Source organism: Staurois parvus, unplaced genomic scaffold (assembly GCF_062004578.1).
Source record: "Staurois parvus isolate SC_StPar_1 unplaced genomic scaffold, SC_StPar_1.0 ptg000017l, whole genome shotgun sequence".
NCBI lineage: Eukaryota > Metazoa > Chordata > Amphibia > Anura > Ranidae > Staurois > Staurois parvus.
Window position 1 is genome coordinate 12,840,235 of NW_028317813.1, and position 22,601 is coordinate 12,862,835.

Below are 22,601 nucleotides of genomic sequence, written 5' to 3' on the forward strand. Positions count from 1 at the left end.
TGCTGGGTCAGTTCCAAAGTCTTGCTGATTCCGAAATGCCCCGCCAGTGGATGGCCATGGCAGTAGCCCAAGACCAGAGTTTGAGCTCCCTCAGGGATCACAATCTGTTACCCTTTCCATAACAACCCTTCTCAATTTTGTACTGGGATTCCAGATGGGTTGGGGGCCCCCATAGATGCGGTTTGTAGCTTGGACAGAAGCTCAGACTGTAGTAGCAGGAAGTTTCCTGCAGGCAAAATAGTATCAGGCTTCGGAATTTCTTTTGGGTCTTCAAACATTCGTGACAGCGCATCGGGTTTCGTGTTTTTGGAGCCTGGCCGATAAGTTATGTGTAAGGAGAACCTTGAGAAAAACAGCGCCCATCGGGCTTGCTGTGGTCTGAGGCGCTTGGTCGTTCTTAGGTACTCCAAGTTCTTGTGATCAGTGTAAATCAAAACTGGATGCCGGGCTCCCTCCAGCAGATACCTCCATTCTTCTGCGGTTTTGATTGCTAGAAGTTCTCGATCCCCAATATCATAATTCTTTTCTGCGGGGAAGAGTTTCCTGGAGAAGAAGGCTATTGGATGCATGAGGTCTTTGATGCCACTTCTCTGTGACAGGATAGCCCCTACTGCACATTCTGATGCGTCTATTCTGATGCGTCTACCTCCAGAATGTAAGGTAGAGATGCGTCCGGGTGACTCAAGATGGGGGCTGTCGGGAATAATTTTTTCAAGGTCTCGAAGGCCATCTCTGCTTCTGGCGTCCAATGGAAGCATAACCCCGATTTAGTAAGCTGAGTGATGGGGGAGACCAAGCCCGAGAAATTCTTAATTAATTTTCTGTAAAAGTTTGCGAATCCCACGAACCGTTGAACTCCCTTCTTGTCTGTGGGAACTGGCCACTCCAGGATTGCGGAGACCTTCTGGGGATGCATGGCAACCCCTGAGGTGGAGATGATCAATCCCAAGAACTGGATGCTATCTTGCTCGAAGCAGCATTTCTCTGCCTTGGCATACAGGCCGTGCTGCCGAAGCCGCTCCAGCACATTTTTGACATGGTCTCGATGAGTCTCCAAGAACGGGGAGAAGATTAAGATATCGTCAAGGTAGACGATCATGAAGATATCCAAATAGTACTTGAAGATGTAATTTACAAAGTGTTGGAAAGTTGCTGGGGCATTGCACAATCCGAAAGGCATCACCAGGTACTCGAAATGCCCAAATCGGGTACGAAAGGCCGTCTTCCACTCATCTCCCTCACAAATACAGACCAAATTGTAGGCACCTCGAAGATCCAACTTAGTAAAAATAGAAGCCGCCTTTAACCTTTGAAACAACTCGGGAACCAGAGGAAGAGGATAACGATTCTTCACAGTAACCTTGTTTAATTCCCGGTAGTCTACACAGGGCCTCAGTGAGTGATCTTTCTTCTCTACAAAAGAAGATCCCGGCTCCTGCCGGTGACGTGGACGGGCGGATAAACTCCTTCTTGAAACTCTCCTCAATGTAATCCTTTAGAGCCCCCAACTCTCGTTCCGACAGAGGGAAAATACAGCCAAAAGGAATCTCTGATCCTGGGAGGAGGTCTATTGGGCAGTCATATGCTCGATGTGGGGGAAGGATGTCTGCTCCTCGAGGACTGAACACATCAAGATAGGACTGGTTATCCGGTGGGATTGTTTGGATCAATTCTTTGTCCATGGTCACACAGCCTAGGGACTGGGTGACTCCGGGCGTCTTGAGGCAACAGTATTTTTGGCAGTAGGAAGACCTAAACTGAATTGCACCAGTCTCCCAATCAATGTGAGGGTCGTGGGCTCGTAGCCAGGGAAGTCCTAAGATTACTGGAAATAGGGGTGACGCGATGGCGTCCAAACAAATGAACTCCTGGTGGTGCCCAGCTATTGTAGTGTGGATTGGAGGGGTCTCTTGGTTTACCAACCCGGACTTTATCCGAGACCCATCTGCCAAAAAGATATTCAGGCCTTGCTCCTTGGTCTGCAATGGAATCCGTTGCTGCGCTGCAAAACCAAGATCGACAAAGCAGCTACAGGCCCCCGAATCAATTATGGCTGTCGCTGATACGACTCATCCGGGAAGTTGGAACAAGACAGACACAGCTAGATGAGTTAAGTTGTTTAGACAGGCAGGAGATACAGCAGATGCAACAGATGGACATTTACTCATCTTTTCAGGGCATGTACGGACTATATGACCAGCTGCTCCACAGTACAGACATAACCTGTTCAGTTGGCGCCTCTGACTTTCCTCAAAAGACAGAGAGGGCCGCATTAGACCGATCTGCATTGGTTCTGGAGCTTCAGCCCCTTTCTGACCTGGATTTCTCATTGGGGAAGTAGAGTGAAGCGGAACTCCGGGTAACACCCATGTGGGCCTAGCCACTTGATTGGCCCTTTCTTGTTGGCATTCCCGAAGCCTGCGATCGATTTGGATGGCTGTGTGGATCAATTCCTCCAGGGTGTCTGGAATGCCAACTCTGGCCAGCTCATCTTTGAGTGGTTCGGACAGGCCCAGATGGAATTGGTGGCGCAGTGCTGCATCAGTCCACTGCGTGTCCCCACTCCAGTGCCTGAATTCAGCTGCATAATCCTCCGCTGCCCAGCGGCCTTGTTGCAGGGAATGCAGGGTCACCTCAGCAGAGGCGGCTCGCTGTGGATCATCGTAGAGGAGTTCCATAGCCTTGAAAAAGGATGACACAGAATTTAAACTGGGATGATGATCCTCTAGTAACCGATGGGCCCAGCCTTGGGGTTCTTCCTGTAATAACGAGATGATGAACCCCACTCTTACGGATTCTGAGAAAAAGGTTCGGGGTTGGAGGTCTAAGTACAGCAAGCAGGAGTTCTGGAAGGCATGGAACTTCTTCCGATCCCCATTAAAACGCTCTGGCATAGGTACCTGTGGTTCAGGTGGAGGAATGGTGAGTATTGCTCTGGCGGGGATTTCCGCGGATTCCTGGGTCGCAGATGGACCTGCCGTGGTTGTGGACGTGGCTGTTGGTTCGGTGAGCGTCTGGATCCGCCCCTCCAGCTGCGTGTATCCCTTTTGCAGGGTTTTCACCGCCTGGGTGAGTGCCGCCAGATGCTGGCATATTTCGTCCAGCGGGGAAGGACCTCTTCCTGACTCAGTCATGGCCTGATGGTTCTGTCACGAACACTGATGGAGACCTCTAGTGGCCCACTGGCCGGAGTCCCCCAGGGCACGGAGTCTAAGCCCAGGTCTGCTGGTTCACCAGAGCCCTGATGGTGGGGATGGACTTGAAGCAGACCAGGACCAGGTCGCGACTCCTGAGTGACACCAACTGTGGTAAAGGCAACCGCCAATGGCGTGTAGCGGGTAGGAGTCAGATGTGAAGAGGTGTGACATGGTCAGGCAAGCCGGGTAGGTAACAGCGAGGCAGACGGTACAGATCGGTAGACAAAGAGTAATCGGGTCACAAGCCGGGTTCGGTAACAGCAGGTCAGACAAAAGGAGCAGGCAGAGGATGGTCAGGGCGAGCCAAAGGTCAGGGCAGGAGAAGACAGCGGTATCAGGTCCAGGCAGGGTCAGCAGCAAGGCAATCAGCATACAGGAAGAGCAGGAACACAGGAACAGGGAGAAGACCATCAGGCAACTTGTGTCTGTGCAGGGCTGGTTTAAGTAGCCCGCCCGACGCTGACAGGCGCGCCTGGATCCTAGTGCCTGCCTAGCGCTGTCATAGGTGACAGGCGTGCCTGGGTCCTAGTCCCCGCCTGCCTGCATGTCTTGTCGAACACCTACGCATGTGCAGACTCATGCGTCGCGGTGGTCCCTGACAGCTCTTTTTAATGCATGCTAATAGTCTGCTGGTCTTTCTTGCTACAGCTTGGCATTGCATGCTATTGCTAAGACTGTGAACAGCAAATACCTCCAGATCCTTTTGCAAGCATGGTTTCCCCAGAGGTTCTTCACTTAGTGTGTAACTTGCATTCATATTTTTACCTCCCAAATGCATTACTTTACAGTTTTCTACATTGATCCTCATCTGCCAATTAGCTGCCAACCCCTCATTTTATTGAGGTATTCTTATGAAGTTTCTATATCCTGTTGTGAAGTTATTGCACTGCTTATCTTTGTATCATCAGCAAACAGTGTAATAGAACTATTTATTCTAATGTTTACATAATTTATGAAAAAGTTAAACAGAACTGGTCCCATGACAGAGCCCTGGGGCACTCCACTCACAACTCTAGACCATTCAAAAAATATGCCATTAATCACTACCCTCTGTACCAGATTTCTACCCAAGTACATATGAGCTCATCATTGCCAAAAGGCCTTAATCTGTAAATTAAGAATTTGTGGAGTACTGTATCAAATGCATTCCCGAGATCCATATACAGTACACTATGTCCAGAGGCCTTCCTCTATCTAAATTACAGCTCACATCCTCATACAATATTAAAAGGTTGATCTGGCAAGTTTAATCTACTCTAGTTTTAGTAGATTCCCCTCATAATGTGGGTTGATGCAAAACATCAAAACAGCATACTGTGAATGGGCCATAAATGTTAATGAATACCTATAGTATTTAGATCAAAACAACAGCTATAATGAGACACTTAATATATAGTCAAGATGATGTTCAAATCTAAAACTGTCTTCAGTTTATCTGTGTTGTATAATCATCATCTCGACCAATCATTTACCCTTTTGTAAGTCTGATGATATCCCCAGGCTGGATCAAGCTTCCCACATCATCCCAAACAGAGATGTTGATGCTTCCCGTCTTGTCAGCCACTTTACAAGTTCTCACTTCATGTCCATCCTTTGTCTTGGTGACTCTGCCTGACAGTTAAAGTTGTGAAAGGTGGTTAATAGAAAATGTTTTACCCACAATTTAACATTATTATGCATTATTAGTGAAACTGAAAACTGATACTTGTATAAAAAAAAATACTGTACGGTATAAAAATATGCTTCCCTTTAATACAATATAATAAATGAAGCTCAGATTCTTAGATTGTAAGCTCTAATGAACAGGGCTCTCTGTTTCCTCTTGTACCAAATTATATTGTAACTGTTATGTCTACCTTCATTTTGTAAAGCGTTGCGCAAACTGTTGGCGCTATATAAATCCTGTATAATAATAATAATAATAATGCTGTAGTCACTCCTGTTCATTTAAATTTTAAATTAAAGCCTTGATTGAGAATATAACTATTGTGAGCAGTGAACAATGACAAATATTGACTTTAGATCCCCCAACATAGCTAACAATCTTGTGAGTTTACTAAAGCAAAATATTACACCCAACTAAGAAATTAAAGGCATTCAGTTGAATTCATGAAGATTTGCATAAGGATAAGGATTTTTATTTTCAGCCATGTGACTGTAATTTTTAAATCTCTCTATAATCAGCTGAAAAAAACTGTCTCTTTTTAAAAATAATGATCTTTATCCTTGTATATTGGCTTTGTGAATTGACCTATCATACTCTAAATTTCCTTTCAAGAGCATAAAAATAAAAACTACAGTACCTTAAAATGTTACATACCTGTTTCAAGAACAATAAAAATCACACTTAAATTTTTGAGACCAGGCTTCACATCTTTTACAAAGGTTTCAGTAGTCATAATTGCTCTCCTGTAAAGCTGACGCTTTAATCACTGTAAAAAAAAATAATTCAACAGTTATTCATACAGTGATGTAGTTCTTCTGACTTAACTACCTAGAACTATAAGCCAACCAGCACTATAGGAGTGTCCACAATGTCATATTCCATAATAATGTACCTGCGTGACTTTATGATTGTTAACATCACTATCATGAATGACGTAATGTAATAACTTTATATATGTTCATCATCCCCATTATTTAGCAGAGTGTAGAATCTAACAATACTGATGCAGGTTATAGAGGTTTGTGTGGTCATTTTTTTGTTTATTATAGTGTTAACAAGATCAATGGTTCAGCACCCCAGCCTCATTACCATAAAACAAGTTATTAGCACTGGTACTTAAACACAAATATTGCTATGTATTTCTGACAGACTGTCTTTTGTACTCCAATTTTCCACACTCCCCTGTTTAAAGCAGAACTACACTGCATCTAAGCACCACAAACCAAAAACGCTATGTAATTCATTTTTAATATTTAAAGCAAACTCACCCTTCCAACCATGTCTCCATGCTTTAATTTGCTGAGAAATTACTTTGAATAACACCCCCTAGCATTTCTGGCCATGGCGATCTTGAGTAAGGGCAGATGATTCATGTAGCATTTACATCCTGGAATCCATCTGCCCTTAGCTCATGAATGCAGGCAGGAGGAGGTGCTAAACTGAGAAATCCCCTACTCCTCGCCTGAAGATGAATGAAGGGATGAATGACATAATCTGCCTAGGCATGAAAACCAGGAAGTAACTGAAGAAATGTGAAAAAAAAAGTTTAAAACAAGTAAATATGATATACTTTACTATTTGTTTACCAATGCTAGTAGCATAAGGATTAAAAATAGTCAATGTTGATTGAGAGTGAAGTTCCACTTTAATTAGGCTACAAAGATGCTAGGTGTTATAGATTTGTTATGTGTCTGAATATATGGTACACAAAGTGTTAGGATCACCTTCAAAACACAGAGTTCCCAAAGGATTCAGACCACTTTTATTTGAACATGGTTCAGCTTTATACAGCAACAAAATGTTTTTTCAAATGTGGTCTGTTCAGTTTTCAGCATTTTCTTAGCACAGACTAAAACTGCCCATACACTGATCAAGGATCATGATAGAATCTAAATGTAAGAAAAAAAACGTGAAGCCAAACACTGGAAAACAAGCTTTGCTTCCATGGGCTTGTTTCACATAATGTTTTTTACTTTAGATTTTTTTTTAAGTAATCACGTGACCGCCACAGCTCCACCCAAATATCCACCTAGACTGAATGGAACAGTGGAGCAATGCAAAGCAATCACGATCCTTGAATCACCCACTTGACATGCAGGAGTGTCATGTGGGGCAGCAGAGAAGACTAATAAAATGGGGCGTTTTTTCGGTAAAGAGCATCCAGGTCCATAAATGAATGCATTGATTTCATGTGTTTGAAATGACATAATGCTATTTACATTTATAGTTTTTTTAAAGTTTTTTTTTTCCATCAAGAGACCACTAGAGTTCCACTCACATATTGCACATTGACTTAGGCAAGCTATAGATTACATAATTTTCTTTCCTTCTACCAAGGGTTGCAGGAAAGAAAATCAATTGATTCCCCCATCAACACAGTCAGTGTTGATGGGGGAATCTTTCCCATACTGCTATTGAAATCTGCTGGCATAACACAATGATCACTGCTAGTGGCTATAGCCGCCTGCAGTTATCACAAGCAAAAAAATCTGACAGGCTTGTTGTACAGAAGTTTATCAATGAATCTATTTCAGTACAACCAACTTGCCCATAGATGGATCCATCTATGGTTGGCTTTACTGTAGAAATGGAGAGGACTAATTTATAAGCCTTCTAATATACCAATATATTGACCTTGATTTTATTGATACCATACACTACATACTGTATAAACTACAGTATGTGCACAAGGGTTTAAAGTGTCACTAAAATAAAAAAAAAAGGAAACCCTTCCTAATAATTAGTCTTTCTGTGGTCTTTGTTTAGGTCTGAAATCTGTATTCATATATAAACTACTTGACAATATTAGGCAGTCACCTATAGTTCCTTGTTGGTGGTGGCAACGACCTGCAGGTACATAAAAACTCTGAACCCACACTGCACATGCTCTGTTTCTTTAATAAAAGTAAGTGTGTACCCCTAGCCTGGCCCATGCTACAAGGAAGAAAGGAAAAAGGCATATGACCCAAATTGAATAAAGATGTAAAAAAGTAAATATTTCCCTTATTCATAAAGCAGTTTACATGTAATGATTGACAGTTGGTGTGACCTTTAATAGTATCAGGGATTAGAATCACTTTAGTAACACTTTAACAGGAATAAGCACTTGAACAGAAGTCATGGAAACGGGAACAAATACTCAGAGAGGGCTTTGCTCAAGCAACTCCCAAATGCAATCAAATTGTTCACATACAAGGGCTTTGTAGAAAAATCAATCACTTTTTATAATATAAATAAACTTTCTGAGTTCACCCCATGTCGGCATGCCTCTGAGTTAACGTGACACCCTGACCCGCCAGGACAACCGCCCAAACAGCACTAAGAATACTATTTATACAGGTATGCTGTATTAGGTTAAATACAGCATCTTTTTTTGTTGTTTTATTCCGCTGTGCACCTGCCTAGATTCATGGTCTCTTGGGCAGAAGATTCCTTGTTGGAGGTAAATCCTTTGATGGGAATGTGCTTAGTGCTGGGGTTAGCATTGACTGGTCTAAATAACTGGAGGTTGGTATGGCAGAGGACTCATCTATAGTTTCTTAATTCTATCTATTCCCTCTTTGTTGTGATTACAGCATCTGCCAGGTGTGTCTTACCTTGTCTCTCTCGTTTTTTGTTTCCCATCACCATTAACCCTGTGTTTGCTACCCAAGTGCCCTGTTAATGGCATGAGCTCCACTCTGGAGCACAGAGGGTGCACAGATTGGCTGTAAGAGGCAAATGGCATTTTGGGCCTCCTGGGGCTTCTTGGTCTCCAGGGAGTTTTTTCTTCCAGGTCAGATGCGGAGGGGAGACATGGTTTGTTGGGCTTTCGGGTTGGCATTTTCAGTTCTGATTTCAGTGGTAAGGGTGGTGCCATAGCTTCTCCAGTCTCATTCTCCAGAGGGTATTTGTGTGAGTGTTTTGCTGTTTTCCTCCCATGCTTCCTGCTACTATTGTATATTTAGCTCTGGCTTTTTTCCTAGGATAGGTCCCTAGGGCTGGCCATAGAAGGTTCAAATCTCATCCGGTTGAGCAGGGACCGGCCAAGATTTGAACCGTGTACGGGCAGGCTGAATGTACCAAGTTGATCGATTGATCAACTTGGATACAACCAGCCTGCAGGATTTATTTGCAATTATTGCTAGTGGCTGCTATACGCTCCCTAACCAGCAGAAGACAATAGCTTGGCAGGAGGGATTCCCCTTTCACCACTGGTTGTGTTGATGGAGAATGGTGCGAAAGAAATTTGCACCATCTATGACCTGCCTAAGCCTGCATTCACTCCTGGACAGAGCATATTCCAAGTGTTTTTTAATCTTTTTTCAGGTGTTTTACAGTGTTAGAAGTGGTTTTTGTACATGTATCAAGCTTCATGAGTTTTTTTTTCTGGGCTGGCAAGGGGAGGAGAACAGTTCTATAGGAGGAGAGGAATTCTACAGGCATAAAAACAAGCACAAAAACACACATATTGCGTGCATACATGTGTAAGGGATCAAAAACATCTAAATATGCTAGAAAAAAGATTTTTTTTCTGAGTGTAGGGCGTAGAGCATAGGACTACTGAGCGTACAAGCATGAACAAGCACAAATTGCAAGTATAGATTCTGCGTATTCAGGTGTAGGGAAATGAGCAGAAAAACACTCAAGTGTGAATGGGGACTTACTCCTCTGGCTGCATCTTCTTTCTGCTGATCTGCTTGGTACATCTCCTCTTGTTCTCGATTGCTGGCTGATTGTCTCACACCCTGCTTTCTTGCATGATTACCATTAATCCTTCCAGCCCTAAGAGGGGAGCATGAAGACCATCTGGAATGTAGGATGTGTTGCTGGCTTCAGCATCAGATACAAAAGAGAAGGCCTCATGGAATTTTTTCTTCCAGGGGTAGAACTCAGAACCCAAGCATATGGACTCCATGCCCAGGTCCCAGCACTCAAAGCATTCCTCTTCTCCTCACTCCAGCCACCACCATTCCTCTTTTGGCAGGAGTCATAAGTGCTTGTAAACCCTCAGATATACTCAGTGAAGTGACTGGCCAAAGGTGATACACAGAGATTAAACAAATCCTCCTACATATGTTGTTCCTGTGTATCTATAGCAGTCTTTCCCCTATACACATTCAGAGTGCAGAATTTACCACAGGATCTCTCAGCTCTGAAAAGCATGGGGTGGAGAGCTAAAGGTACATCAATGAGGAGAGCTCTGAGAGATGATTCGAGGGAAGATACAAACCCCCTTTACACAGCACACAGGAACAGAACTGAGGCTGTCAATCTGCTGGAGGTCCCTCCAATGTCACCACTTTTCCCTTGGTATCAGGAAAACTTGTCAGAAATTATTCATGTTGACAGCAGAGGAACAAAGCAGCAGACACAAAATGAGAGTGCTCAGAATTGAGACAAATATACAGTGTAGAGGCATATGCTTTGTTCATATGTCATGACTAAGGTTTACAACCACTTTAAACAGGCAACTGAGGAGAGTATGGGGCAAGGACAAGGAGTCCCTGAAGAGGAAGAAGAATGCATACAGGAAGATGTTTCTTCAAGGTCACTATTTTTCAGACCATGATCAAAGCGTGGAAGAGGGGTAACTGGAGTCTTTCAGTTTTGATTTTGCAATTATGGCTCATTCACAATGGCACTAATGCAGACCACTGTCTAAAAAGTGATCCACGGTGGATCGATTTTTAGAGGGTGGTATAGCAGCAGCTGGCAGATGTTCCAGAGGTGCCACTGCTGCCTCCTGATGCCTGTTTTTTTTTTTTAATTGCCTTAAACCAATTTTACATTGTGGGACCATGCTGCAACTTCAGTGGTTGTGTCGTCCCCATCAATCTCATTTGGCTTTGAACTCATCATGCCCAAGATGTGTACTGCCCTGTCAGACTAATGTTAGATTTCCAGTGGGTGGCCAGGCAGTAGTAAAAGCACATTTCAGCCATCTTTTTTTATCACCACTTACCCCCAGCCTCCCATGTGAAAACCCCCCTATTCTTTCATTTGTAATGGCCATCAAGGAGGCTATTAGCCCCCTTTAAAGTAGAGGAGGTATTATCCTTCTATTAAAAATGAGTTACCCACCTTTCCAATGATCTTTGAAATCAAAGAATTACTGGAGGAAGTGCCCTTGGTCTTAGAGGTCCTCCTCCCTTCTTTCCATATTTCTCTCCTACTTCCTGTGGCATCTAAGTTTAGCACAATTTTTCTTACGGCTATTGCTTTTGCCTGCAGAGTTAGAATTATAAACGTTTTTTATGTGAAGAGCCAAACTGTCAACTGTTTTCAGTAGGGATGCACTGATATATTGGCCAACGAAAATTATCGGTTGAAAATAGGGTTATTGGCATTTTGCTGTGCCCCATAGACTTCAAAAGAAAAAACGCCCCTTAGTGACTTCAATGCAAAATCGCATCCCATAGACGTTAATGCCAAGTCACGTCTTATAGACTTCAATGTAAAATCACATCCAATAGACTTCAATCGCGTTCCATAGACTTCAACACAAAAAATGCCCCCTAGTGACTTCAATGCAAAATCGCGTTCCATAGACTTCAACACAAAAAATGCCCCCTAGTGACTTCAATGCAAAAACGCCAGCCACAGTAATTGAATTCTAAAACATTTTTTTTTAAATGTCCGTTTCGGTTTTTGGCCAAGTGCATTCTGAATTTTCAGTTTTGGTACCAGAATTATCATTTCAGTGCACCACTAGTTTTCAGATAAGGTCATCTTTAGGCCCTGTGCATCTACCTCCACCAGGTGATTTCAGAATTTTACTTCAACTGGAAGACAGTCCTGCCATCTTTCCCACCACAGTCTCCTTTGTCTGACTCCTTTTTCTCTTGAATGGCTGGGTTTTGTGCTTCTAATTTCATAGTATCTATAAAGAACTAAGGTTTTCAGGAAGTCTGACAAGTTCTTTATTCTTCCAAAGTTCCAAAAAAAGGGGTGCCAGTTTCCTCCAGGCTCCTATGTGGTTGGATTGTCAAGGCCATTCAGATGGCTTACACATCTTCTTGCCTCCCCCTGCCTCAAGTGCTCACTTGACAATGAGTGTTCTTGGGCTTGTTACGCTAAGGTCCTGAAAAACGTGGTATGTAATGCGCCAGTTTTTTTAACGCGTTAATATGATACTATGCCTTGATTACATTTTTGTAGCAGCTTCAAGTCTGCTGTGTTTTCTTTCTTCCCATAGTATTGCTATTTTAAACCCCACAGGTATGCCGACATAGGGTGAGCCAGGAATATGGAAAATTGTTTTCATACCAACCTGTAATTTTTCTTTCCTGGCTCTCCTCGTTTTGGCATAATTCCTTCACTGGTGTCACTGGGGAGTAGGAGTTAGAGCCAAATGTACGCTACTCTTAGGGGTTGTCCTGGTGGGTTAAGAAGGAACAATGACCCAAAGGTATGTCAACATGAAGAAAGCATAGAAAGGAAAATAATAGGTAAGTATGAAAACAATTTTCTATGTCTGTACTTAGCTCTGCAATACTACTGCTATTCATTCCAGTATCTTATTGTGATACGTAATCTACAAAACTTCATTGACATTGGTACGAGATAAATCAATCTAACAGGTAGGAATGTAATATACAAAAGGTAGAGTTTGTTTCTGCTACATAAAAGCCCTAAATAAATAAGAATTTACCAAAAAAATGTAAGTGGTTGTGAAATTCTATGCTGCCCTACCCATGGACAGACAAAGGTTAAAGCCTCTTGCCAAGCAGCAAACTGCTGTATATTTTTGTTACTGCACACGAGTGAGCTCTTGGCCTTGTGATGAGTGGACTACAGATTTTAAGAACCCACAAAACGGAGGGAGAAAATTATTTTATGGAGAGTACAAAAATTGTATTTTCTCCATCGTCTATTGAAGGATACAGCTTCATGGGTTTAAGCAATGTAGGGAACTCCAAAAGTAGTCCAAACAGAGAAACAAGACACAAAAACAACAAAGACAAACCAGCCCCCCTCCCCCCCAAAACCTTTGCACTTGCAGAACTTTTCGGCTAGAACTAGCACCTGTGGAAGCAGATATGTCAGCACTGTAAAACTTACTAAACAGGCTAACAGCTAACAGAAGACCATGCTGCAGCATTAGAGATCTGAGCTTAAGGGGCCCGAATATGAAAAGCCTCACTACTCACTACTTTAGCGGAGTGGTTGGAGGTAAACCCCGAGGGTCCTCATGGGTGAAGGGAAATCTCACTGTAATGAACCAAAACTACACATAGAGAAGGCAATACAATATCTTCATTAGGATTGTAAAATTCAGGGCTAATGTTTTATTAGGTACCACATCCTAAGCATAGTCTATGTAAAAAAAAGGAAAAAAAACGGGGACTTTTAAAGTACCCAACAACATAAAATTTCATAATTGTTTTTACATCTTGGTTTAAAAATATATGTGCTTTATGTAAATTTAAAACAATAGATTTTTTCACATTACCGCAGAATGGATAAGACGATAACCTCATTCATGAGAATAATCTCATCCCCAATACTATTTTATATGCATAATATCCAAGTATAGTATTACAGAAAATACTCAGGTAAAAAACATTCAATTTAACTGGTATACAACTGGGTGTGAAAATAGCTCTCAGCTCAACGCGTTTCTCAAAATCAAGTTCCAATTCTTCAGGAGTGTGAATGAGGCAATGATATAAAGGAAGATAGTGCACAAAGATTATACTGCCAAGTGTCTCCAGGACTGCCAGGGCATACCGACAAGAGACCAGGGGATGTAAATACCAAGGATATAGCGTCATCAAAACTGAATCTATGCAGAATTTATCTTACAAGTCTCAAGATGATAGGTGTCCTAAGGTAAGTATATCCCACACAAGAAGTATTCCAAAAAGAAAATCGTAGCAAGGGGACTCATACTCTGTGTCCCAAGGAAGAAAAATTATAGATCAGGGCATAATGATCCAACACAATGCTCCCAAGGCGTTCACTTCATCTGCCATTGAGGTGCTAGAGGATCCACATTCTGTGTCCCCAGCGCAGAAACATGTCTCAAAAAAAAACATTCCTATGGAGAGACCATTCCCCTGGATTCAGACGTTTTCTGTTGAGAAATTCCACCTGCCAATTCTCCCCCTCTGAGACTGCTTACACCCAGGACAGGATAGACTCTACATTCAAAGTTAATGCCTCAATGCTTGTACACACTGAAGATTGAAATAGGCCACACCTGTGACATTGCTTGAGTGAATCAGAACTGGATGACTGGTCAAAAGGGAGGTCTGATTACAGCGGACGAATCGGTAGCAACTCCAGGATGTTAACTGTACCTTTGACTTAGAGACATAATGGATGCCTACAGCTGCCAATGTGCTCTAGCTGGGCTTCTAATGTTTCCCGCACCTTTATGAAGAGGGATGGGGAGGGGGGGGATTGGCTTCCTCCAGGCATACCTGCCCTTTATTTATCCACTGCTATATATGCTCCAACTTGGAGACTCAAAATTATAAGTTGGGACGGCACTATACAACTAAATCCTCTATTTTTAGCGTGAATTGTTATAGAGCATCAATCTGTTAGTTGGTAAGTATTCTGTGATTTTTTTTTTGTGAACTTTGGATTCCTCTAGAGACCAACAAACCCGAACAGACAGATGGTCCAGAAATCCTCAACTCAGAAGGTTGGAATTCATCATGCCATGTAAGTGAAGAAATAAAAACCTGCCCATTGACAATGCAGGGGACGGAAACCACCATGACATAGATATCTTGGTTTGACCATGTAACCTGACCATCATGTCTAGGGAAGGGCTTGTCCCATGCTTTGAGAAAAATATTGAGTGTGGATACCATCAATTCCAACACCCGCACGCAGCTCTGCAAGGAAGATAAGCAACACCATCTAAGTTGTTGAACCTGACCCCGAAGCTTTGTCAGCTTTCTTGAAGAAGGAAGACCTTACCTTAAATGGTAACCGGGAGAAGGCCAAAGTATTCCAAGCTACTGGAATCAGAGCTGAATTTCTGATATTTAGGATCCACTCAAAGTTCCCCAAGGTCTGCAGCGTGACTGACACACTGGTCCAAGGTCTGAGGGATCTGTTCGTAATCAAAGTTCCCAATAATCAGGATACCTTCAAGATTAATAAGACCCAGAAACAGGACAAGGACTTTTGTTAATACTCTTGGGGCCAAGGCAAAGATGAAGGAAAGAGTCACAAACTGAAAGTGGTTATCAACCATGGCAAATCGAAGAAAAGTCAGTGGCCTGGAAGATGAATGGAGGCAATACCTGAACAGATTCCATTCTACACTTTGGAGTGTATTGAGGGCTTTCAAATCTAGGATGGGACGAAGGTTTCTTTTGGGTTTTGGAAGTGTAAACAAGTTTCCGTGAAACCCCTGCAACTTTTTGATTAAAGGAATGAAAAACATTTTCCCGATCCAACAATCAGTGAATGGCTAAGACACAGTCCATCCAACTTTACTGAGATACGGGAAACCCTATCTTGCAACCTGTGAAGACTACCTCTTTGGAGAATAAGCATCTGCGATATGACCTTCCCAGATCTCTGTGAAGACTATCAGACATTCCCCAACTGGAGCTCATAGAGGTGGACCTTCATGCTGAAGGGGATTTATCTGCACTTTTTGAGCTCTTAGTATGCAGAAACCAAAGAGGTGGAAGATGTACTAGTCCTGGAACTATAGGTTGATCTGGAGGAGCAAGAGGAACGTTTTAAGCAGTATAGAAAGATGTCAACCTGCAGTGATGCTCCTTTTTTGCACAGTTGTGGTAAGAAAGTACTTTTACCTCTATCGCCTTTTTAATAATTTCATCCAGCAAAAAGCCGAAAAAACATGTTCTCCCACAAAGGCCAGTTGTACCAATTCCTTCTTACACTGTGGCGCTACTGAACAGCACTTTGCTCTGCAAATCTGATGCAAACAAGAGGTATACCCAAGACAAAACTGGACAAGAATCTAGCACTGCATCACATGAAAAATGTGAGGCAACAGTCATCTGATCAACACAATCATTAAAGTGGGGATCATCAACACCAGCAGCCACCCATCCCACTAAGCACCAAATGGATTGAGAAAGTGCTTCCAATGTTTTGTCAGTAAGGTCCTTAAAAGATGGAACAACTGAGACAGGGATGGCCAATGCTTGTTTATAAAGATCTTCTAGAAAGCGATATAGTGTGTTGAGCTGTTTAGGAACAAGGAATTGCTTGGCCAGCAATTTGGGCATGCGCGGTCTTGGCCACTTGATTTGTTTGTACAAATACTATACCAATCTTATGAGAAAAATTTTCGTGTTTGTCCCTTTGGATATTTCCACATGACCTCTCGAAACCTGTGTACTAACAATCAGATTATTGGACAAATGTGATCCAATTTTCTCATCGTGTGTACCAGGCACAACAAGGAGGTTCAATTCATATTGCCCGACGCCTGGGATGTGTAGTTCCAGGCACTGGGCAGTTAGTTATTTTTTTACCTTTAGCCCTGCTGTGAGCAAGCAGCGGGGCTCACCTGTCAGGCAGCAGCACTGCCACCTGATTGCGTCCACACAGCGCACTATAGTGCCAGCCTCCGCTGGCCCCGCCCGCTATCTCTCCCGGGCTCTGCTTGCCCATCTGCGGGTCCGGGACCAGTCAGTGGCTGCCGACGGGTATAGGGGTGGGAGAAGAGCGGACACATCCACTCCCCTCCCCATCATGACCTGGAAGTTATGTGACATCACTTCCGGGTCACTGTTGACAGATTCCTGGCCATCGAGGCCAGGAAACAATGTAACGCAGTGCGATGTGCACTGCATTACATTCAGTGTAGGACAGGGGAGACATCCAGGGTCTTTTAGACCCTGGATGTCTCAAAAAAGAGAACCTGTCACCAAAAATCATCACATAGGGGACTTTTTGTTACATCAAAACATATAAACCCCAGCGCTGGGGTGCCTACGCATGAACACAACGATTGCAATACACTTTACATATTGCTGCACACGCCAGAATGAGAGCAATAATTCTAGAAACCAGACCTCCTCCATAAACTAAACTAATGACCTATAAGGGGCTTTAAAAGCGTCACCTATAGAAAATATAGGGTACTGAAGTTCGTCGCCATTTCACAAGTGCACGCAAATTTAAGGTTTGACATGTTGGATATCTATTTACTCGATGCAACCTCATTTTTTATATTATACAAAAAATTGGATAGTTTATTGATTTTTGTGCTCTAAAATTAACTTAAGTGTGATAATATCGGGCAACAAAAAAAATTGGAACTACCACCATTTTTTTCTCTAGGGTCTGCTTTCAGAAAATATATCATGTTTTGGAGTTTTGTGTAATCTTCAGGCCTTAACTGATTTTTTTAAACGGGTGCAAAAAACACAAAACAGCCCTGGCAGCGAAAGAGATAAAGGATAACCCCAACACTCCCCTTTCTGGGGACAAGAAGGGAGCAGAGGAGAAGATATACAGTGCAATGTTAAAAATATTAACCACTTGGCTACCGCCCTATAGCAGATATTCTGCTACAGGGCAGCAGATCTGCGCAAAATCACGTATATATATAATTCATTTCTAACGTACTGCATTCACTATTTTTGGTGCGATTTGCATAGACATCTGTGTCAGATGTCTTGAAATTCGCACCTGAAATCGGCATCTCACCCAACTTTGAAATCATGCGACTTCACTGTAAGTCACACGATTTCAAAGTCGGGTGAGATACCGATTTCTGGTGCGATTTGCAAGACATCTGACACAGATGTCTATGCAAATCGCACCAAAAGTAGTACATGTACTACTTCAGAAATTGGTGCAACTCCGACCAAGTCGGAACCGCACTAATTTGACTGCTCTAACTGCGGACAATAGGGTGCAACTTGGCATACTATTTGCAAATCGCATGTCACTTCGCACCCGATGTTAGCGGGGCTGTCACTTTTATCAGGGCAAGTAGATTGCAGCACCGATTTAGTCCCTGGTCAAGTAGTTATTTCAAAAATGTCCACAACCCTGCATAAGGCTGCGCTCACAGCTGGTTGGTTTAAAAAGGAGGGTAGAATCAGGCGTTTTGGCCTGCATTTTCAGAAACATGGAAAAACGCACTTGTAGATCGATTTCAGTGTGTCTGACATTCACGAAAACACTTTGCTAAACAACCTTGGCTCGGTGCCAAAATTTTGGTACATGAGCTTTTTTGGCACATTTTTACCTGCACTGGTGAGTCAATACAAGCCCACTGGCTTTCAAGGTAAAACGCAATGCTTAGGCATGGTAGCCCATGACGGTTTGGGGGCAGTATGTACAGAGTTTGCAGACCCCCCTGGTGACCCTCACCCACAGGACTATCACCGTGCATTTCCATAGTTTATGAATGGGAAAAAAAGAACTTCCTTCTGCCTGGATTATTTCCACCTCATACCAAAGCATGAAGGAACCTGGCTATGCCTGTCATTATGGGAAGTACTGACTTCTGAAGTGAAAGCATCACCTCCTGGGAAGTCCTAAAAGCCCCCTCATACCTACAAATCGCCAAAATGGCGGCTACATGTACTGAATGCCGTAATTACTGGCTGTATCGAGGCCCGTGACGTCAGGAAACATTGACTGGCAACTCCCTCCTGATTGGACGGACAGCCGTGTTGCGTCAACAACTCGAGAATGAGTTAAAGGACAACCTCACTGTTGCCACAAAACTCCCCCAGCCCTCCTCCCTAATCCTGTCACTTATTCTGGAGCAGTGACCCCCCCATTACGGAGTGTATCTACCTCTCCGTCACTGCAGCGGCCTCCTCCGTTGTTAACATCCTCGGTACAGAAATCTCCGGCACAAGCCGCGCCTGCGCAGTAACTCCCCATAGAATTGAATGGGGCTGTACTCCAAGGAGGGGGCAGCCAGCGCCGGAGGTTCTGCACCGAGGATGTAAACACCGGAGGAGGCCCCCGCCGTCACGGAGAGGTGGGTGAGCACGTGGGGGTGGGTGCGCCAGCTTACATTTGGTAAGGGGCTGTGGAGCAAGGGGGAGGGGGCTGGCTTTGGTGAACTTGTACTTTAAAGGTTTTCCCTATCCCCAGGAAACATCCAGCCTTAATCTCCCGCCCCTTCTCAAGCCCCGCCCACTCTTCTATCATTGGCCGTTGAGCGCAGTAGCCACGCGCTCTTTGGGTAACTCATCTCGACGATTGGTTGAGACGGGCAGTCGTTTAGGGAATGTGGGGCGTGGCTTGGCGGTGGGTTGCGTAGCAGCAGAGCTGTGAGACCGGTGGTGGCGTCAGCGCCTGTCAGGGGGAGCAGAGAGACGGAGTGTCCGGGGTCCGTAGGCTCCCTGCCCCGGGAGAGGCGGCGTCCGCTCCACTGGGGTCGGGGTTGGGCGCGGTAAGTACTTTTCGGTGTCTTTGCTCCTCCCCGGTGCGCTGTAGAGAAACGTGTGAGTGAAGAGGAGGCCGCTGGAGGCAGGTGTGGGGAACTCTGTTGTGAGGTATTGTATGGAAGGGCAGTCGGTGTGGGCACCTCAGGCCTGTACTGGGGGAGGAAGGCGGTAACAGCAGTTACTTGGATGTTTCACTGAGAGTTGTTCGGGTTTAAAGAGCCGTTCGTGCTTCCGTGTAATCAAACCGACTGGACACAGAACGAATAGGATGAATGTTCAGGCTGGAGGGAGCCATTAGCATCAGAATCATTCTGTATGGAACTTTGGCTTGGAATGTCACCTGTGTGCAGTTGACAACTAACGACAAATCATCTCTGACCCGACAACTAACGACAAATCATCTCTGACCCGACAACTAACGACAAATCATCTCTGACCCGACAACTAACGACAAATCATCTCTGACCCGGACAGTCCTGTAGTGGAATGGAGTCCTTTCTAGTGCAGGCAATTTCCTGTATTTCTGTACTGTTTGTAATGAAATCCTGAAATGATATTAAAGCTTAACATTTTATGAGCAATTCTTGTAGTTTACCTTTTCTCTTCAGTAAGCAAGTCCAAAGATCCCTGAGGCAGGTTTCTGCTTATGGCTGGGGTGCTCCTTTGCCCCACAGAGACCCTATGGGGTCACCCTTGAATGCTCATATCTGGGAGAGAGACTGCAATCACCGGCAACAAGCGAGGACCGAGACCGGGCAGGCATGCCTGGTGGTGCTTGGATTCAAAGGGAATTGAGGGAGGGAATTCTCTGCTGTTAGTGTGCACTCCCGGACTGGAAGTTTGGCCTAGTAAGTGCTTCTGATCCTGAGATCCTGTTTGGACCAAGCTGGCCCAAACAAACTATTTCCTTTACTAAGGCAACATTTGTACAGGCAATTTGGTCCAAGGTAAATGACGGTGACAGGAATTTGATGATTCCTGCAGCTGTTTTTGCCACCTGAAAGAGGGTAGCTGAGGCCACTGAGCTCAGATATGAAATATGAGCAAAGCATATCCCTCTGTAGTGTGTGCTTGTCGGAATTAATAGAGCCAATGGCTCATTTACACTTGCTTCGACTTCAACAAGCGCCTACTGCTTCAACATGCTTTTTTGATGTTACAGTGGTGCTTTGATAATGCTTTAATGAAGGTGCTGTGTGTGTGTTGATATCTCATACCTGCAATACCTCCAAAACAAAGCTGAATAAAAGCCTCTCAAAAGCTGCAGGTGCTGTAAACGAGCTTTGTCATAGACTCCTGTGGAGGGGTTGAAGCATCACTAAAGCGACATGGGGTATAATTTTTGAAGCAAAGCAAACGCAATGTGTAAACAGGGCTGTAAGCTATCCATTTAAGTTAGTGACCGTTGCTTTGATTGGCATTTAGAATGCTTTAAAAAAAGCATGTCTATTGCTATGTTTTGAAGCTGGTGTAAACTAGCCCTAAGTGCTCTCTCTCTCTCTCAATAAAATGGTGAGGGACCTCCAGCAGAGTGAGAGTCTCACCTCCGATCCTGTGAGTTATGTGAAGGGGGTTGTGTCCCTTTCCTCCAATCAGCTCTCTCTGAGCTCTCCTCACTAAGCTCTGCAGTGTGTAACTTCAGCTCTCTGCCCCCCCCCCTTTTTTTTTTTTTTTTTTTCTCTGAACCCCCAGACAAGCTTAATAAATTCTGGACTTTGAACAGTTGTAGAGAAGACCACAGATTAACATATACAACTTATGTAGGAAAATTTTAGTCTGTGTGTATCACCTGATGCCAGTCACTTCACTGGGTGTATGTAAAGGTTTACATCCACTTTAATGACAGGTCAGCGGCAGCTGCTGCTATCTGTGACTGTTTGCACAGCTAGTGATTACCTGCTGTGATTGCTGCTGGACGCACATCAAGCAGTGATCACCACAGGTAATTTCTGTCATTAATGTGTACAGGCTTACATGAGGCAAAACAGCTGCAGGAATCTGTAATCGCTGCTGTCCGTCTCACAAGACCAAATCATCTGTGTGAATGTAACCTAACCGATACACTCGTTGGGAGGTCAGTATAAATTGTAGCATTACCTACATACAGTATACAGCAAGGTGTTCCGGCAGCAAGATGGATTTTCCATTCCCAGAACAAAATTGAGACTGGTTGCAAGCTACTCAACTATTCATAGTCATGAATTCAAGGCATCCACTGATTGGCTGAGGTGGAGAGGCAGGCAGACAATGTCATTCATAAGAATACAAGGCTACCTATGAATGGCTGAGCAGTGCTCAGCCCTACTTACTTTTGTTATGGGAATGGGGTAGAAAGTGCTCATCCTGCTGCTGGAGCACAGTGCTGTATACTGTATGTAGCGAATGCTACATACAGTTTTTACAACTCTCTCATGGGGCACATCTGTTAAGCTGGCCATAGACCGAAATTCAGCTGGTTTATCAGGGACTGGATGAATTTTGATCTGTGTGGGACTGCCCCTGTTTGCAAGGAGTTGGTATGTTTGTGTGATTAGAGAAAATTGTTTTATTTCGTTCAGTAAAGGAAATGGTTTGGGCCAACATGGCCCAAACTATTTAAAGTCGTAGTAAACCTGGAGTTAGACTTTATTTCTAAGTTTAGTAGTTATGCAGTTTTGTCAGTTTTTTGCATGTAAATCTATTCCTTAGCAACAGAATGCAATAACGTGCTGAAATATTTCAAGTCTCAAAGTGGATCTGAGAGCAAAAAATTGCAAATTGCTAGGCCTATGTATTGCAGAGGAGTCATGCAAGTTCTCTTCTGCAATAAAATACTTACCTGCCTACCTTCTATCCCCTGCACAATGTATTCTGGACATGTGCAGCGCATTTTACATTCCTGCACAGAGTGCACTTCTATGCATGTGTGGTAGTGATGTCTTCTCATGTCGGTCAATAAAAACTGTTGGAGAAGGTCACCCTTAAGAATCTGGGGAGAAGATGCCATCAGATCTTTGGTACTAAGGTAAGTATTTGCTCCTTTAATTCTGCTTTCATTGTCTTTAATTTGTTATAAAGTCATGCACAGGGATGTTCAATCTTCAAAGAAAGTGACCATGTGATGTGCCTATGTCTAGTTAGAAATTAAAGGCCTCACTCAACGTCTGCAGAAGACCATATGAAGGGGCATTATCCCTGTGCCCAGGAGTTACAGGTGTTCATGCACATCCTGTACAAATCAATGAGAGGCTGACAGAGTTCACTGTATGCACATCAGAGGTTACATTTGTACAGGGACAGATGAGTTGTCCTGGATGCAAATTGCAAACTCCAGTAACTGCTCAGATGTGCAGGTAAATGCGTACAGATCAAGGCTTGGTTCACATATGTGCAGGTGGTGCCACTGCAGATCTGCAT

General features: G+C 43.7%; 2 protein-coding genes across 4 annotated transcripts in view; one reads left to right on the forward strand and one right to left on the reverse strand.

Moving 5' to 3' along the window:
- Positions 1-18,675, reverse strand: part of NABP2 (nucleic acid binding protein 2) — a 42,339-nt gene extending 23,664 nt beyond the window's left edge. Inside the window, exons 1-4 of one of the 2 annotated variants that reach the window (XM_089679900.1) lie at positions 18,604-18,675; positions 12,116-12,221; positions 5,518-5,629; positions 4,670-4,808 (exon numbers count right to left, since the gene is read on the reverse strand). In XM_089679900.1, the coding sequence (XP_089536026.1) occupies positions 4,670-4,808; positions 5,518-5,596 (218 nt within the window). In that variant the 5' untranslated portion in view covers positions 5,597-5,629; positions 12,116-12,221; positions 18,604-18,675. The remainder of the gene's footprint in view (positions 1-4,669; positions 4,809-5,517; positions 5,630-12,115; positions 12,222-18,603) is intronic. The other variant, XM_089679907.1, reaches the window with a different exon arrangement.
- A 30-nt stretch (positions 18,676-18,705) lies between these two features.
- Positions 18,706-22,601, forward strand: part of RNF41 (ring finger protein 41) — a 99,247-nt gene continuing 95,351 nt past the window's right edge. Inside the window, exon 1 of one of the 2 annotated variants that reach the window (XM_089679917.1) lies at positions 18,706-18,793. The gene's annotated coding sequence lies outside the window, so the exon portion shown is untranslated. Of the gene's footprint in view, positions 18,794-19,054; positions 19,211-22,601 lie in introns of those variants that run through there. The other variant, XM_089679915.1, reaches the window with a different exon arrangement.